Below are 17,226 nucleotides of genomic sequence, written 5' to 3'. Positions count from 1 at the left end.
AAGGAAAGAAAGACAGAACTATTTAGATGCTTTGTTAACTAACAGAAAGTAAATTAAATATAAACTTAGAAACACAAAGAACAGATGATAATGTAAGACTGGAATGAGGAGAGACAACACTGACATCAGAGACGGGTGTAGTTGTCCCATCAACCAAAGTAACATTATGGGAAGTAGAGGAAAACGATTGAAAGGAGAGCTAAGGGAAGCAGAATTACCAGCCATATGATTAGATGCTCCTGAATCTATGAGCTAAGAGTCGGAGCTAGAAAGAAAACAAGAAGGCTGACTACCTTGCTCGGCAAATGTTGTAGTGGGCTGCTTGCCTTTATCTCGCAGGCGCAAGAGCTCATCATTCTCGTCACGTGAGACAAGTAGAGAATCGTCCTGTGCAACAAGACCAGAAGGAGATGGGGAGGACACCTCAGGAATACTAGCAGAAACATGGTGAGCTGAACGGGAGTTACGAAGCTCCGGATGTAAATCGTAACCGTAATCAATAGTATGGCCCTCCAAGCGATAATGAGTACAATAGCGAGAGTTGCGACCACCAGAGCCATGACCTCTCCCTGAATCACGATCACCACCACTACCACGGCCTCGATGGCCTCGACCACGACCAAACTGGCCACCCCCACGACCACTACGATCACCCCCAACATACGTCGCAAGAGCAGGACTATCAATAGCCGGGTCACTGGGCCCAACAACCCTCAAAGAGCACTGTACGCGTGAGAACACGTCATCAAGAGAGGGAAGGGTCCAGGAGCCAACAATTTGTTGCCGAATCGGCAGAAAATCAGAGCCTAAGGCATCAAGAAACTTGACAACGCGTAAGTCCTCTTGACGCTCGTCAAGAACAGTAGGATCCACAGTGAATGGCATGTAAAGGTTAAGCTGCTCACGAAGGGCTACATATTGATAGTAGAAATCTGATACCGGCTTGTCTCCATGCTGGAAACCCATCCACTCAGAGGAAATATCACAAATACGGGTGATGTTGTTCAACCAGAAAACAAAGTCTCAGCTCGCTGCCAATGTCTCAAGAGGACTTAAGATACATCATTGGGCCATCCACTTTTGTCTCTATAGTATTTCACAGAGTTCGAATCACATCATCTTCCTTGCGCCACTTAGCAAAGGATTTATCATTAGGAAGGGGGGATCATTTTATATAAACTCGACTCAACCCCGAGCAAGCAAATAAGTCTCAAACCACCGTATGCCAAGGTGGGTAATTCGACCCATCCATCTTAATAGAGGTCATCTGAAGGTTAGGAACATCCGAACTCGTAGAAGAGGAACTCGGAGGGAGAGCCATAATGCTAGTGATAAATCAAACCACTACATGAACAGCTAAGAAATCAACAACAATCAGAAGCCGAAGATGCCACCAACAACAAGAAAGAAAACAACGACAAAGAACGGAACGCTATCTCACACATCACCACATGACTCCGGGGCATGAACAGAACCTGACAAGCACCACCACCATAAATAACATTGTAAAATCAGCAGGCATAATCATCCGGAGCCGCCAAACACAAGGAGGGGTTAGAGGATTTAGGTCATCGAAGAGAAAGAATTAGGGTTAGAGTTAGGGATTGGGTATGGGGATATGCGAAAGGGTTAGGGTTAGGGGAATAGAGGAGGATAGGGAGTTTGCTAGTTTGGGTTACTTCAAGTGGCGATGGTTATGGATTGGGTTTTGGGGAATAGAGGGTTAGGGTGAAGGGAGGAGTTGTGTAATGGAGGGAGGAGGATAGGGGATATGGGGATGTGTTTTTGGGTTACGGTGATAGATGTGGGAGAATGGGCTGGGGGGGTGGGGGGGTGGGGGGGTAGGGGTGCAGCAATGCAAGAAGGGAGGAGTGGGGGTTGCGGTAGTGCAAGAAAGGAGGGGTGTGGTTTGCCGCAATAGATGAGGGGTGGGGGTTGCGGTAATGAAAGAAGGGAGTGGTGGGGGTTGCGGTAGTGCAAGAGAGGAGGGGTGGGGTTTGCGGCAATGGATGAGGGGGAATAGGGGTTGAGGGATTTAGGGTTAGGGGTTGCGGCAATTCAGGAAAGGGTGGGTGGGGGTTGCGGCAATGCAAGAGAGGGTGCGTGGGAGTTGAGGAGGGTGGGTGGGGGTTGCGGCTTCCAAGAATGGTCCTTAGGGCATCGAAACCCTAAGGCTCTGATACCATGTTATCTGGAGAATCTAAATAGGAAGAACATGAGTGGGAGAGAATCATAGGTTTCCTCCTCACTAATGTGTGTGTGTGTGTGTGTCTCTCTCTCTCTCTCTATATATATATATATATATAGTACAACGAATGATATACCCCCACTAAATTTGGAGATAGTATGATATCCGCAAGAAAACTAGCTGTGAAGATATGTGGCATGATAATTCAGTGGGTGTTGGTGAGAGAATTTTGGGATGTTAAATTCAAGAAATGAACCTTGTGCAAGTCTCCTTAAATTAAAACTAACCCACCTCTCCCCTTTTTCCAAATAAGAAGTTCACACCCTTTTTGCAATACATTTTTATAAGCAATAAGCAAAAAAATAACTAGGAATTAAATTCTTTAAAGTTTTAATCTAGAGCCCTATCATTGAAGGTGATTCTACAAATGTCATTGCTTGGGCGCCTAAAAAATAGTGGGTCCGTGGAAACTAGCAGAAGTTATTACTGAAATTATTGATAACTGTTCTAAAGTAAATCCGAACTTTCAGCATATGTTGAGGCCTATTAACGAACAAGTGGATGAACTGGCTAAAGAAGGGCCGGATAAGATCAAATTGGTTATTGTTAACTCCATGTCAACCGATGGCGTGATGTAGGGTATCTAGATAGTCTTGGTTATTATCAACTCCATGTATCATGTATAAATATTTATATGAATTACATATGAAATTTGGTATGTACCATATTATCAGAAATGCATGACAGTGTATGTCACTAGGTGGTCGATGTTTTTTAAACCATTATAGATGGCCGTCTTGCTTATATAATGATTTCTAATTGTGTATTTGTGCTTATTCTAGTATTTCCCGAATTTTCCCATTTCTGTGGCGATTGAAACCGAAATTTAAAACCTTGTTGGGTTCACAAGCTAATGTTAAGGAAACATGTAAGGTTGAGAGGGAATGTTAGAAATAGTCGCATGTATAGTACTGCCCTACATTATTGGTAATATTGTCTTTTGTTCGTTGGTAGTATTTAAGTTACTTTGTATTTATTTCATTATAATTATTAGGGATTTGCTAGGGACCATCGCATAATGCATTTCGCGGAACGGCTGTTGCATGAGAGAGCAGCCACATATGCTCACTTTTCATCTTATTCCTTTAATTTATCTAAGGTGGCTGGGCTCACTTTTCGTCTTATTCCTTTAATTTATCTGAGGTGGCTGCTCGCTCATGCAACAGCCGTTCCGCAAAATGCCTTCTGCGATGGTCCCTAGCAAATCCCTAATTATTATGGAATACGAGTTCACTCCCTTCTCACCATGCACAAGTCTCTCTCCCTCCCTCCCTCCCTCTCTCTCTCTCTCTCTCTCTCTCTCTCTCTCTCTCTCTCCTTTACACATTACTTGGGTAAAGATTTCTTATTGAGTACTGAGCCACGAGCAATGACAAGGTGCATGACCACTTTTGTTTTTTTATTAGTTCTAGTATAATGATTAATGAGAGATCTGGGTTATGGAGTACATTTACACCCATTTAATTTGCATTGTATACTTACAACCATGGTTTTAAATTTCGGTTTCGGTTTTGGGACTCAGCTGAAACTGAAATTTCGGCTGAAATACCAAAATTTTGGCTGAAATTAGGTAAAAAGATACAAAATTTCAGTTTTTTGGGACGAAATTTCGGTAATTTCATCTGAAAGAAATTTGGTAAAAAAACAAAAAAGAACATTTTATCGATATTTCGGCTGAAATTTGGTAAATTTCGGAAATTTCGGTTTCGGTCTTGACTGTTATCTGAATTTCTGATTTCGGTCGAGATTTAAAACCATGCTAACAACTTGCCTCAATCAAAAGGCATAACAGAGAAGTTACCCCCCAAGTGGTGATCTTTGCAATTCAGTTTTTTTATTACCTAATTGTTTGGACTCTTGTCACTTATTTGACCATATATTTTATAAACTGTCGGAATGAAACTGAACTCTTCTGGCCTTCTCAGCTGCTTATTTCTGATCAAATTGATAACATTTTTCAACAAAACTTAATCCATTGGCAATTTAATGTTATTTGGACATAGGTCATGAAATTTATGTAATGGATAGGATGAACTCCGGAAGTATTTGCTTATCTTTCAAAAAAAAAAAAGGCTGAGGCAAATTTTACATTAACTTTTGCTTAAAAAACAAATTATACATTGAGAACTTGGTTAAGGAACATGCTTGATTCCTTTGAACCTCATTCAACTTGTTGCTGACTAAACTCGTGCGTGTTTTCTTTCTTATATATTCCAGAGACTATTCACGGTGTTCGCATACCTTCTACTGTCAGTTTCCAACACCTGGGGCATCAACCTATTTGCTTGACGATGACAAAGGCTTGTTTAACTTCTGAAGCAAATAAAGCAGATGGAGGTCCTACAGGTTGCTTTTTTATTCATTTTTTCAGTTTATTTTCTTGTTTATGCTCTTATATTTTCGAGTTTCATGTCCCTAACTTTATCCTTATAGGAACCATTTGATGGATCCAATTGCTTCCAAACATATTTTGTAGCATACCATAAAAAATGATTGGCATATTCTTTTCTGGAATAGTTTTCAACAATTTAAACAGTTTTCATCACAATTATTTAACATTTTTTTACATTGGTTTGTACAAAGATGTATTTTTTCTCAAAGCAATGAAAAAGGTAATAAAAGAGAAAAAAAACACCTGGGGCATCAACCTAATTGCTTGATGATGTCAAAGGCTTGTATATAGTGGTAGAATTTGCCCCCAATCCTCAGATCTAATCTGGATAAACCTCTTTCATTAAATTTTTTGCCGGCTCATTAACTTCCCTTCCATGTAAATTAGGACATTTCAGAATGTTTAAAAACTTACAACCTGGCCCGAGGTAAAACCGATTCGACTCGCTGAAAGGACTTTTTTACTGACTCAAGAGGGCCAAAATTAAGCTTACTGAGGGGAGTCAATGATTGACTCAGGGTATTGGTTCCTATCGACAATTAGCAGTCTTCCACGAACCTAGAATTATGGTTCTAAATATTTCACGTTCTCTCATATTGAGAGATTCATATCGAATTTTTGAAGCATCTAACATGAAGTGGAGCCTATATCAGGATTTTCCAAAAATCATTCTGTATCATTTCGATATGGGGCCATATTGGCCTATATTAGCCAATAGAGTATTGATACCTATGGCATAAATATATCCAACATATTCAAAATACCGTGATTTTATCGCCACATTTTGATAAAACGACAAAATCCCGAAATAATCCCGAGATTTAAAAAAATAGTGACATTTTCATTTTTACCATTTACCTTGAAAATATCACGATTGTATTGGGTTATTTTTATGATATTTTTATTTTAAATTACTTACTTAAATTATACGTTTTGACTAATTTTATTTTATCATTTTCCTGATATAAACCTGAGAATAATAATAAAATTTAATGTATCCCGAGATTTTCCCCCGCCTAAAAATTTTCGAAAACGCTATTTGTGACTTAGATTGCTACAACATGGTATCGACAAACACGTGACTTCTATGTTGTGTAAAATGCAAAATGCAACTGATGGGGACCGTGCTCGACCAAAGATAATCAAGTAAATCATCCTTGGAAGCTTCAGAAATATTTAGATGGAAGTGGGGCCATCAAGAATTGAGCCCAAAAAATTGCCATGAAGGGTATTTTGGTCATTTGGACAATTGACATGGTTAAATGGGTACATGTAGGAATTTAAATCCCTTTGGCGTTTTTGTGAGGTTTAATGGGACTTACTTTGTGGTAAACTATGGTTCTATCGGGTTTTTCATTTAAGTCTGCTTTTAGAGTTTGGTCAACGTTTCTAAATTGAGTTGCTTGTCTTTTAGCAAGTGATAACGGTCTTAGGTTACTTTCTGATTTCAATCAATATTGTTTTAGAAAGAGATAATAGAGTCCTGGTTTTAAGTAGGATCTTTCTTTTTTTAATTGGGAGAGTTAGTGGTTTAATTAGAAAGTCTAAGAATAGAATTTTTTTTTGGGTAGGTAAGCTGGGAATGATGATTTGATTAGAGAAAATTGTTATGCTTGTTTGCTTACACTTTGCAGTCATGGATGTGACGTCCATAGATCTAGATGAGACCATCGATGTGATGTCTTTGGGTGCCTAAGGATTGATGCCTTAGATCCTATGGTGTGATGCCCAGGACGCCCTTGGTGTAATTCTATGTAATTTTCTTTCCTTAAACATTTTGTTTCCTATCTTCTTTGTCTTCTCTCCTTCATTATTTTCTTTATTTTCATAAGCGTTCAACTATGATCACCATCCCCAAATTGATAACAGTCCATAGCCTTTTCCTGCAACCAAAGCCATCAGCCTACATTGCCTTCAATAAGTTCAATCTGCCCATTTATTACCCGAAGCCCATCCTAATAGATCCAGATGCCTTTACCCATTACCCTTGATTACCTTGCTGTTATAAAATCGGCATACTTCATTTTCTTTCCCATCCTACATCAGTCTGGTATTAGAGCTAGATTAGAAATGATTCCATAGATAGCTCCTGCACTAGCAACCCAAAACCCTTTTCTTTTCACTATTTTCGAGTTAATGGTCTACCATGGAATGTGTTGAGAAAATTGCCGGGCAAATTAATCCGATCGTGCACAATTAAACGGAAAAGATAAAAGTAATAAACAAGGCACAAGATAAACACCAAGATTTTACGTGGTTCGGCAAAGCCTACTCCACGGGCGAGAAACACGATCTTCCAGTATGAGAAAATCAATATACAAGGATTACAATGGATTAGACCCAAACCCAAAACCCGCAACCCTTTCCTTGCTTCTCAACCCAAGACCGTGGAAGAGAGTAATCCAAGAGAAACCCACAAGAGAAACCCCAAGAGAAACCCAAGAAGAAACCCAAAAGAGGAGCCCAAGAAAAAACCCACTTTCTCCTTCCCAATTTCTCCTTTCCTCATTCTCTTTCTCTCTCTTTCCTCCTCTTGGCAGCCGACACATCAAGCCTCTTTTCCACTCACCACACAGGAGAACAAACTCTCTCTTCTATACTTATGTTTCTAAAAAATCCCTAAACGGCTACTTTCTTATTTTTGCCTCTGCCTTTCCCACCACACCACACAACGGTGGTGGGAAATAAGGCAACTTTCCCAACAGAATGTCTTCACTGTAATAATTCGTGGCTGTCTGCAAGCCACTTTTTGTTTTCTTTGTTCTTTCCTTGCCTTATTTTTCCTTCACGTATAGTTTTTTTTTTCTTAGGCTATGTTCCAAACGAAGTAAAAGTTTGGTCAAAAAAAGATTTATGCCCTTGTGCAAAGTTTAACATGTTCCAAGCATAGTGGATCTTTTTTTTACGCCCATAACCCTGAAATTAATTTCAGAAAGGGGCTGACTTTAGCTTAAAGTAATTTCACTGTATTAGGGCTGAATTAAATTCCAAACTCGCATGATCGACTCTCAAACCCTATTTCCGTTTCTCAACTTTCATCTTTGCGAGGACAAGTGACTTCCGCGACACTGTTTACCATCTCCAGTCTCTCACCAACCGGCCACTCTCTCAACCAGGTAACCCTACGCCTCTTAGCAGGCGACAAACCAGTCAAAGATGCTCTTTGGCGATGGAGATCGATCGCAGCTTGTGGCCATTTCTCGCCTCCCTTTCATGGGCCATGTTCCCAAATCTACAGTTTTTACGAATGTCTTTGAGTATCACATCAAGGCACTGTGATTTTGGTGCTCCTGGCTCATAGTTTTAACAGTTGAGTTCATCACTGGCAGTGATTTTCGCCGGATCTTTTGATTAAGCTTGATGGGTTCCAGATTCCCACCCCACCAACTCAGCAATGGCGTTTATGTTTCAGGGCGGCCTGAGCAGGCAAAGGAGAGGCCTTCAACCATGAGCCCCACAGCTATGCCATATACGGGTGGAGATATCAAGAAATCTGGGGAGCTTGGAAAATGTTTGATATTCCCACAGAAAGCTCAATGACAAGGAGATCTGGACCTATAGCTAATGCTCCTTCATGGACTGGATCATTTGGAGGTGCATCACACTCAGGAGTAAGGATGAATTATGCCCAATGCTGCGTATCGGGCTAGCGCAGTACTTCTGGTGTTTGTGATGGGATTCATTGCTGGCGGTTTCATCGTCGGAGCTGTCCATAATGCCATTGTTCTCATTGTTGTTGTGGTTTTTTTTGGGGCGTTGGCTAAACTTTTCACTTGGAATACTTGTCGGGGAAAGAGAGCTACACAGGTTTCATTGCCCGTTATCCTCATGCTGAGCTTAAAACTGCTAAAGATGGGCAATTTGTCAAAGTTCCTGTGGTAGTTAGTTCCCCTTGAGTCATCCTTTCAGAAGGTTTCTAGATTAGATGTGTGTACACATCTACAAGTTTAAGTGGGCCTGCATGAATGTATGATTTAATCTGTTTATGGTCCCTACCCACAAGCATGGTCTAGGCCGTTCATTAAGTGGTCCCTATTGTGGATAGGCCACGGCCCAAAATTTTTCTAGAAAAGGTGATCCTAACACATTGATGTAATTGTAATAGAAATAGATGGATAAGAGAATTCCGACTTTTACGCAGTAAAAGTGGTGGTAATTGGAACGTTGTATTTGATTTAAATCTTGTTTACTGCGTGCAATGGATCAACATAAAAGGAAAACTTTATGATGGAAAAGTTTACCCTGTAAATGTTTTACTCAGGAAATTGATTTACGACAGTTTTACTATGATTGGAACGGACCTTTAATAAAATTCATATGTACAAAAGCATGTGGAAGGTTGGCAATATTTGCACCCTCCAAATTCTCAGGCACATCACCTTGATTGGATTCCCTCTCATGACCAGCCATGATGAATCCAAAAAAATCACAGATTTAGAGGTCCTAATACCAACTTTATTTTGGAAGGTAAGTTGGCTTGTTTAACCCATGTCCTTGGGGTTCTACATGAAGCATCTTCCAATTGATAAGGGCTCAAGTCCGTCCTAATACCAACTTGATGCAGCCCCAAGAAGAAACCAAGATAAACAGAATAAAAATAAGCCAAAACCTAGAATATTTTGAATAAAATATTTCCTGTAAGTTACTTGGTAGCAATTTTTAATCTTAACCAAGCTGACCAGAGTTCAAATCTTGGGTGGTGATGTAAATTTAATAAAATATTTCCTATAACTGTTTGTATAGCAACTAGATGTAAAACCCAGAAACAATCCCTATGGACAGTGATTTGAGTAGTAAAAATACCCTTCCCCAAGTATAAGAGACTCCTAAATCCTAATTGTAAAAATATTTGAAGAGTAAAAATATTTCCTATAACTAGCTAAGAGACTCATAATTGTAATCTCTGTTTAACTTACAGATCACATTCCCAGCCCAATACTAGTATTCAAATCCCATAAACCACATACGAATCCAAAAATACTAGTCAACTTATCCAAAATCGAAACCATCTTTCCTAAACTGAGATCTACAAAGGAATCCATGCAGAACCCAACTATTTCACTAAAAATAGCCAAACTCGGTCTAAAATAAGAAAGACTGGTAACCGTTCAAAATAAATAAATAAAAGACCAGTTCCTTAAATTTCTTTGCATACGACCCATGGTGGGCTATAACATCAGCATTCCGTCATGATCAAAGTTAGCAAAACGTGATACGGCAAAAAAACAGAACGGGAAAAATTCGAGTTTAATATGGTATTAGTTTATAAAAATAATACGTTCCAAAGGTGTTTTAAACTTGTTTAAAATGTTTTCCTCAAAAAAAAGTAAAAGTTTGAAACGGCAAACCATTAAAACATGTTTTTTTTTTGAAAAAACGCAGTTTAAAACGGAGTTTTGCTAACTATGGTCATGATAAGTTCAATAGTAAGTCCATCGCATGGTTTTAAATTTCCCTGAAATTTCCTCGAAGCGACCAAAATATTTCCATTTCTATCCCCACTGAAATGAAACCTACATGATTTTCCTTTCACGTCAATATTTCCCTGAAATTTTGACCGAAATTCCTTAAATTCGATCGAAATGGTCAAAACAATAAAACAACAGAAAGATATTATTTGCATTTCATTAATGCAGAGAATGATATTTGGTATGGAACAACATTGATAATGCAGATAATGATATTTGGTAGGCAACATCATTGATAATGCACAACAAAGTAACCGTATCTTATGTATGGGATGTCAGATCGGCATGAGACCAATAATATCTCGTAACTCTATGTGGTATTGACAGAGAGTTAGGGTTCTTAGAGAGGAGACTGGTCATTGTATTTTCTTATACTTCATTACATTGTACTTCTTTATCGACTTTACTTTTCTAGAAATGAGCAACAACGCATGTAACTAGGTGTTCGATGTGATTAAGCCATTATGGGTGGTTTTGTTGCTTATGTGATGGTTTCTAAGTACGTATTTGTCCTTATTCTAGCATTTCCCAAAGTTTCATCTTAAAATTTCATCATTTGCATGTGTTTTCTAATGGGCGATTTTATTTTCACCCCCCTGCCGTACGCATTCGCCCCCCTTTTAACGTGATTTGACGTCAAAAAGTGTTAAAGTTGCCCACTGTTCACGTTATAAGGGGGGAGAATGCGTACTACCGGGGGGCGGGGGTGTGTGAAAACATCATCTTCCCTTTTAAAAGATTAAAAATTTCATCAATTGCATATGTTTCCATGATTTTACAAGCTTTCCACTGAAATTGAAATGTTTCCATTTTCGTACCAACCGAAACCGAAACCAAAGCCGAAATTCCTTGGTCCTTACTGGGTCTCCTTTTTCTTGATGCAGCTGTATGTCTTCAGGGATCTGTGGCCGGGTTTTTTTGTGGCGTTCGGACCACTTGGATTGCATCACCCTTTGAACTCTCTTGTAATTTACACATTAATTGCATGACCGGTTAAAGCATTACTGTTGGCAATTTGAGTTGGTACTTCTAGGAGATGCATCATTTTCATGCAGTACTGTAATAGGTCACAATGATTTTGTTGATATGTTGAGTTTGTTTCTTATTCTTTGCTCGCATGTCATTAGCAAATAATTAATTAGAGTTCTTGGGGTTCTATTGGTGGCTGTAATAGGTCACAATTATTTTGTTGATATTTTGACTTTTTTCTTATTCTTTGCTTGCAACTCATTAGTAAATAATTAATTAGAGTTCTTGGAGTTATATTGGTAACATCCCTTCCTGATATTGACTGCAGAGGCTGTAAAGGAGCTATACCTTAAGATGCTTAAATCTGTTGAAGCTGAAACCATGCCTCCAAATGCTTGGTTATGGTCACTACTCGAAAATTGTGCAAACCGAGAGGACATTAAGCTTCTGTTTCAAATATTGCAGAATCTCCGAAGATTTGTTAGTTATATTCTGACTGCTTAATAATTCTACTTCTTTCTCCATGTTCTTTCTTTTCTTGTTTTGACATATGCAACTTGAGTTTTGCTTTCATTTAGAACCAGTCAGTGATACTTGACAGTTTGAACTTTGTGTTGGCCGCAGAGGCTATCAAACCTTCGTATCCATGCAAATTTCAATTGCCAACTATGTTTAAGAGTTGCCGAGGCATGTGCCCGTGCAGGCGCCCTTGACTTTGGTATGCCATGGAAAGTGTTTCTGATACTCTAATTCATATGATCTTGATTGTGACTTATTCCTCATATTAATATGCTAGATGGTTTTGTGTACATCATTCCTCATATTAACTTACTTGTGTAGGTAAGTTACCTACACACTAGCTTAAAATACAGTGGGGGCCCACATTGTTTGGGTGATCCAAACCATTCATTTGAATGGTCCTCACATAGATAGGGTGTCCACAAAAAATCAGATCCATAGGATCATCCCAACCCTACGATTTGTGGAGGTAAAATGGACGTGTATAAACCTTCACAAATTAGTCCATTTTTTGCCTCCATAGTTTGAATGGTTGGGATGATCCTATGGATCTGATTTTTTGTGGACACCCTATCTATGTGAGGACCATTCAAATGAATGGTTTGGATCACCCAAACAATGTGGGCCCCCACTGTATTTTAAGCTAGTGTGTAGGTAACTTACCTACACAAGTGTGTAGGAAATGTTTTCTCTCTCTCTCTCTCTCTCTATATATATATATATATATATATATATATATATATATATATACACACACACACACACACACACACACACACTTGATGGTTTTGCATAATAGACTGGTCATTTTTTGAGCTCGGTTTTTGGTTATAGACGATTAGTATTTTTAGATCAGTAGATTAGTCAACAAATTCAATAATTATCTGATGTAAGTGGCATTTAAGATTGTTTGAAATTATTTCATCAACATGATTCTGACCTCATGCATCAGACAATAATTGAGAGGCATCTATGTGGATGGAACTAGGACCAATTTTGGGAAAAGGGGTAGGCATGAGTTATATTTCTTCTATGTTTCCTTTTTTTCCATTTTTGACAAATCTGAAAGAATGGAGTAGATAAAACTCAGACTAAAAGTGAGATTTATGGAATTTTTTTATTAATAATACTTCATGAAAAAGCCATCCAAAATCAATAATTCAACATTATATTTGAAAAAAGCTAATTATTAAACCTGAATAAAGCAATTTACATAAATATTATAATACTAAACAATTTGGATTTTTTTTTGAATGGCTAAACGATTTTGAATTGAAAATAAAACTATAGGTCTTTTTTCATCCATGACATTATAAAGAAGGTAATGATCATCTCTGGGGTGCCTGGTGGTGGTTTGGGAGGTCATTTTTTGGAAGAGATATGGCCTATTACATGATTGCCAACAAATGCTGTTGGCTTAGACTTTGACAAGACGGTTCAAGGATAGTGGATGTGTGCCAGATATGCCAAATTACAAAGGGATAATATCAAGAGATTGGGTTGTATACACCATTGCCTGTACCTAAAGTGCTATGAGAAGACATGGATTTTGTGTTGGATTTGCAACAAACCCAATGAGGCATAGACTCTATTGTTGTGATTGTTGATCCATTTTCCAAGTTGTCACACTTTATTGCTTGTTTAAAATCTCTATATGCAACTAATGTGGCAAATCTTTACTTCTAAGAGGCCGTGCCTGTGCATGAAGTGCCAAAATCCATTACCTCTGATTGTGACCGAAAGTTTCTCGTACTTTTGGAGGACTTTGGTGTAGGGATTGGAATTTCGACTTCAATATAGTAGTGCTTACCATCCACAAACTGAAAATCAAACAGAGGTGGTGAACCCGAGTGGGTAATTTTCTAAGAAGTCTTATTGATGGGAATTAGCCCACAACAAGTTGCACTACTGGAACGAGCCCATGTAAGATTGTGTATCCAAGGCAGCCAAGTCATTATTACGGCTCGATTCCTTTGCCTAATTCGAAGAATGCAAGTGAAATAGCGGAATAAATGGTCTACACATGAAAGAAGTTGCATGAGGAAGTCCGTAAAAAGATCAAAGACATTACTGCAACATGTAAGGCCAAAGCAGATGTTCATCGTCAACGACAATTATTCGAAGAAAGCAACATGGTTATAGTGAAGTTTAGGACTTAGGAGCACACATCCTAAGTTGGCAGATCGTCGCATGAGTCCATGCAAGGTGTGAAGCAAATCAATGACAATGCTGATAAGATCGAGCTACCCAAGAACTTGGGTATTGACAACACCTTTAATGGCGAATGACTCTTTCCTTATCAAGGCACCATATGGTAAGAAGGTATTAGTGGCATCCTTGAGAAGTGAATGGTTTACGATGGTGGTGGAGATTTGGCTAAATTTTTAGTGGAATGGGCTGACATAAATTTAGCAAAAGCATGAGTTTCGATGGAAGTGGCACAAGACATTACGTTAAAGACATTGGAGGTATTTGAAGCATTGAACTTGAGGGAGAACTCTTCCCAAGGAGGAAGGACTAATGTAAATGTAATCTTCTATGCGGTTGATGTAATCTGGCTATGTATCAATGAAATTAAAGAAGAAAAATAAAGTTCAACTCAAGAAACAATGGGATAATTTGCATGAGCAGACCTGAAATCTGGCCTAACTTCAGATAACTACCATAGGTTCCACATTGGAGCATATGAGCTGAAGCTTTTTATTTTTTTGAATTGAAACTTATTCTGGAGGATTGCCATGAAGTCAGCTATACTTGGTTTAATTTTGGTGTGAAACATGTCACAATTTGCTATAGTTTTGATGGCTACAATAGGACTCGTTTCTTAATGACTGCAAAAGGGGCAGATTTGTCATTTTCCTTAAAATAACTTTTTTTTTGAATGGCAATGGCCGCAGATTTATTAATCAAATAAATGACCGAGATGGTCGATACAACGAGAGAAAAAGAAGGATAGCACAAATATGAAACAACCCACAAGAGAATAAGAAGAAATCTCTCGGGGATGCAAAGAATCAAACATTTCTAAAGATTCCTTTACCATCCCCTCCCTGGCTAGACTATCTGCAACACCATTTGCTGATCTTCTAACATGCTGAAACACTATAGCTGAGGACCCCGTCCAATCTTGAATCCCATCGAAGAAGCGATCAAACCTCCATGGGTGATGATGGGAACCGCTAATCCAACAGATGATGTTTAGAGAATCCCCTTCAACTACAACTTTATCCAAGCAATCTTTATCTAACAACTTTATGCCTTGGCGCAATGCATGCACCTCCGTCTCACTTACATCTGCAATGCCAATAGCCAACACCCAAAAAATCTCCCCTGACTGATTCCTAAGACACCTCCGATTCCGGCGGGGCCAGGATTCCCCAAACTAGACGCATATGCAATTTTCCTTAAAATAACTTACGGGAGGAACTTCAGTAACTGAAAGACAATTCATCTGGAGGTGGCATCAAACCTAGGTCTTTCATATATATTAGAAAGAACAAGAAAGAAAAGGGGACTTTGCTTGGCTATTGCTTTGTTTTCTATTGGTACCATTAGGATTGTTCTTTTTCTCTTCGTCTTGTACTTTATCTTCTTCTTGGATCTATTGTTTGATGTATTTTCTTCTTCTTCTTTGACACTACTTTACATTATATTCTTAGGAAGGATGGCCGGAAAAATGAGTGCTATTCCTTGTATGAGTTCATTTCACTCCTTAACTAGTGCTATGAGAATTCAAACAGGGTTTTTTCCCTCTGACAACAGGAGGTCTTAGCTTATGTTGACAATCATAGCTATAATGAAAATATTTTACTTGATTTGCTGCTCATGGGGCATATTGTTGACAAAGGCAGACATGGTGTACTTGAGTGAAAGTGTCTGAACTACCAAACAAAGTACAGCAGGGAGCCTTATAATCTACCTCGAGAATTCTGATGCAGCAAATATTTTAACTAATGGACCAATAATGCCGGTTCTTGTCAAAATTGTATGGCAATCAAATGCTTCTGCCTTTCGTAATAAACTTGTGTCACTGATTGACTTGTTGATTCATCATTCCCCCTAAACAAAGTACGACAGTGAGTCTATAATATACCCCGAGGGCACTAAATTATCTTAATTAATGGACCAATAATGCTGGCTCTTGTCAAAAGTGTACGGAAATCAAGTGCTTCTGCCTTTCATAATAAACTCGTTTTACTGATTGGCTTGTTGATTCATCATTCCCCTTCTACTAAAACTGATTTGGCAAGTTCTGATTTATAGGTGCATTAAAAGAAGGCCTCATAGATAAATAGGACACAGTGAGGAGGTTTTCTATGGTTACGCTGGGTGAGTTGCTACCTTATAGAAGGCAAGCGATGCTAAAGATTGATCCAAGGCATAGCCTTCATCAAAGGACAGCCGATCTACATTACATTGGAAGTTAGAATTCAATTATTTTTCGTCGGTGATTCCGGAGATTGGTCATTCAATAAATTAATTGAGTTTCTTAATATGCAATACATATTGTAACAATTTGTGACTTGTGTTCTTCAATGGTTTGGAATGTCTATAAATGTCAGAACTGAGTTCTCTAAAGTCTAAACCAGGGAAGCAGGATTCGTACCTGAGGGTGGGGATTCACGATTCCCCGAATCGCGAATCGGAATCGTGATTCGATTCGATTCCCCGATTCTGGGGAATCCCGAATCGATTCCGTTGGAACCCCGATTCCCAATTTTGGGAACCCCGATTCCCAATTTTGGGAACCTTGGAAACCCCGATTCCCACTTTAAACCCAGATTCCTAGGCGATTCCCTGCGAATCCCCAGTGAATCCCAACTCCCCAGCGACTCCCGGCTATTCCCCGACGAATCTTCGGCGATTCCCCGACGAATCCCTGGCGAATCTCCGTCGACTCTCTGGCAAACCCACGATTCCCGCTTCCAACCATCCCATGAGCCTTTGATTCGCGCTTTCGATTCCCGCCCTGGCAACCTTGGTCTAAACCATACCTCTGTAGGCCTTGTTATAGATGGGCTTACACAGTGAATGTGGACCATTCCCCAGAAATCTCTCCTGTCCAGCTGTCTTTACCATATGATTGGTGGAGGTTCCACAGTGAATGTGGTTTGTTGTCTTATTTTCTTACTGTCCATTTAGGGCATTGGTCATTTCTTCTGTGAGATTTTGGGCCATGGCCCATCCATAGAGGGACCAACATGTGAATGGGTTGGATCATCAAGAAATGTGACTCCCGCTTGTACTTTTGCCTGCTCTTGTATTTCTTAAGGAAATGCATGACAGCTAACTTTAAGTATGCATGTTTCTTGGATTTCAAGAAATTTTTTTGCACATTGTCGAGCTCAGGTAACATTGCTGTCTGCAAAACAAGTGAGAACTCAGGTCACCAAATAAGAGGGGTTTGGACTGACTAGTAAAGCAGGCGGAACCCATCAATCAGCCCATTCAAACACACATATTTGGTTTTCCCCCGACTATTTTGATCAATTTTATTAGTGATGGCCCATTCATGTCTTAATTCATGCATCGACAAATAATTCATTTCCTGAAAAAAGGTAGAGTGTAGCGGAGATGCGAATGCTTAGATGGATGTGGGGCCACACAAAGTTAGATCGAACTAAAAATGA

General features: G+C 39.1%; 1 protein-coding gene across 1 annotated transcript in view; it reads left to right on the top strand.

Annotated features, from left to right (window-relative positions):
- The window catches only part of LOC143876082 (uncharacterized), a 41,253-nt gene that overhangs the window by 4,810 nt on the left and 19,217 nt on the right, over positions 1-17,226 (top strand). The window contains exons 3-5 of the mRNA XM_077377704.1: positions 4,466-4,594; positions 11,406-11,557; positions 11,702-11,795. Of these exons, the coding sequence (XP_077233819.1) occupies positions 4,466-4,594; positions 11,406-11,557; positions 11,702-11,795 (375 nt within the window). The remainder of the gene's footprint in view (positions 1-4,465; positions 4,595-11,405; positions 11,558-11,701; positions 11,796-17,226) is intronic.

Source organism: Tasmannia lanceolata, unplaced genomic scaffold (genome assembly GCF_043159265.1).
Source record: "Tasmannia lanceolata isolate RefF3 unplaced genomic scaffold, GAP_Taslan_0.1 ptg000004l, whole genome shotgun sequence".
NCBI lineage: Eukaryota > Viridiplantae > Streptophyta > Magnoliopsida > Canellales > Winteraceae > Tasmannia > Tasmannia lanceolata.
The sequence above is the reverse complement of the archived record's forward strand: the minus strand, read 5'-3'. Positions and strand labels throughout refer to the sequence as shown.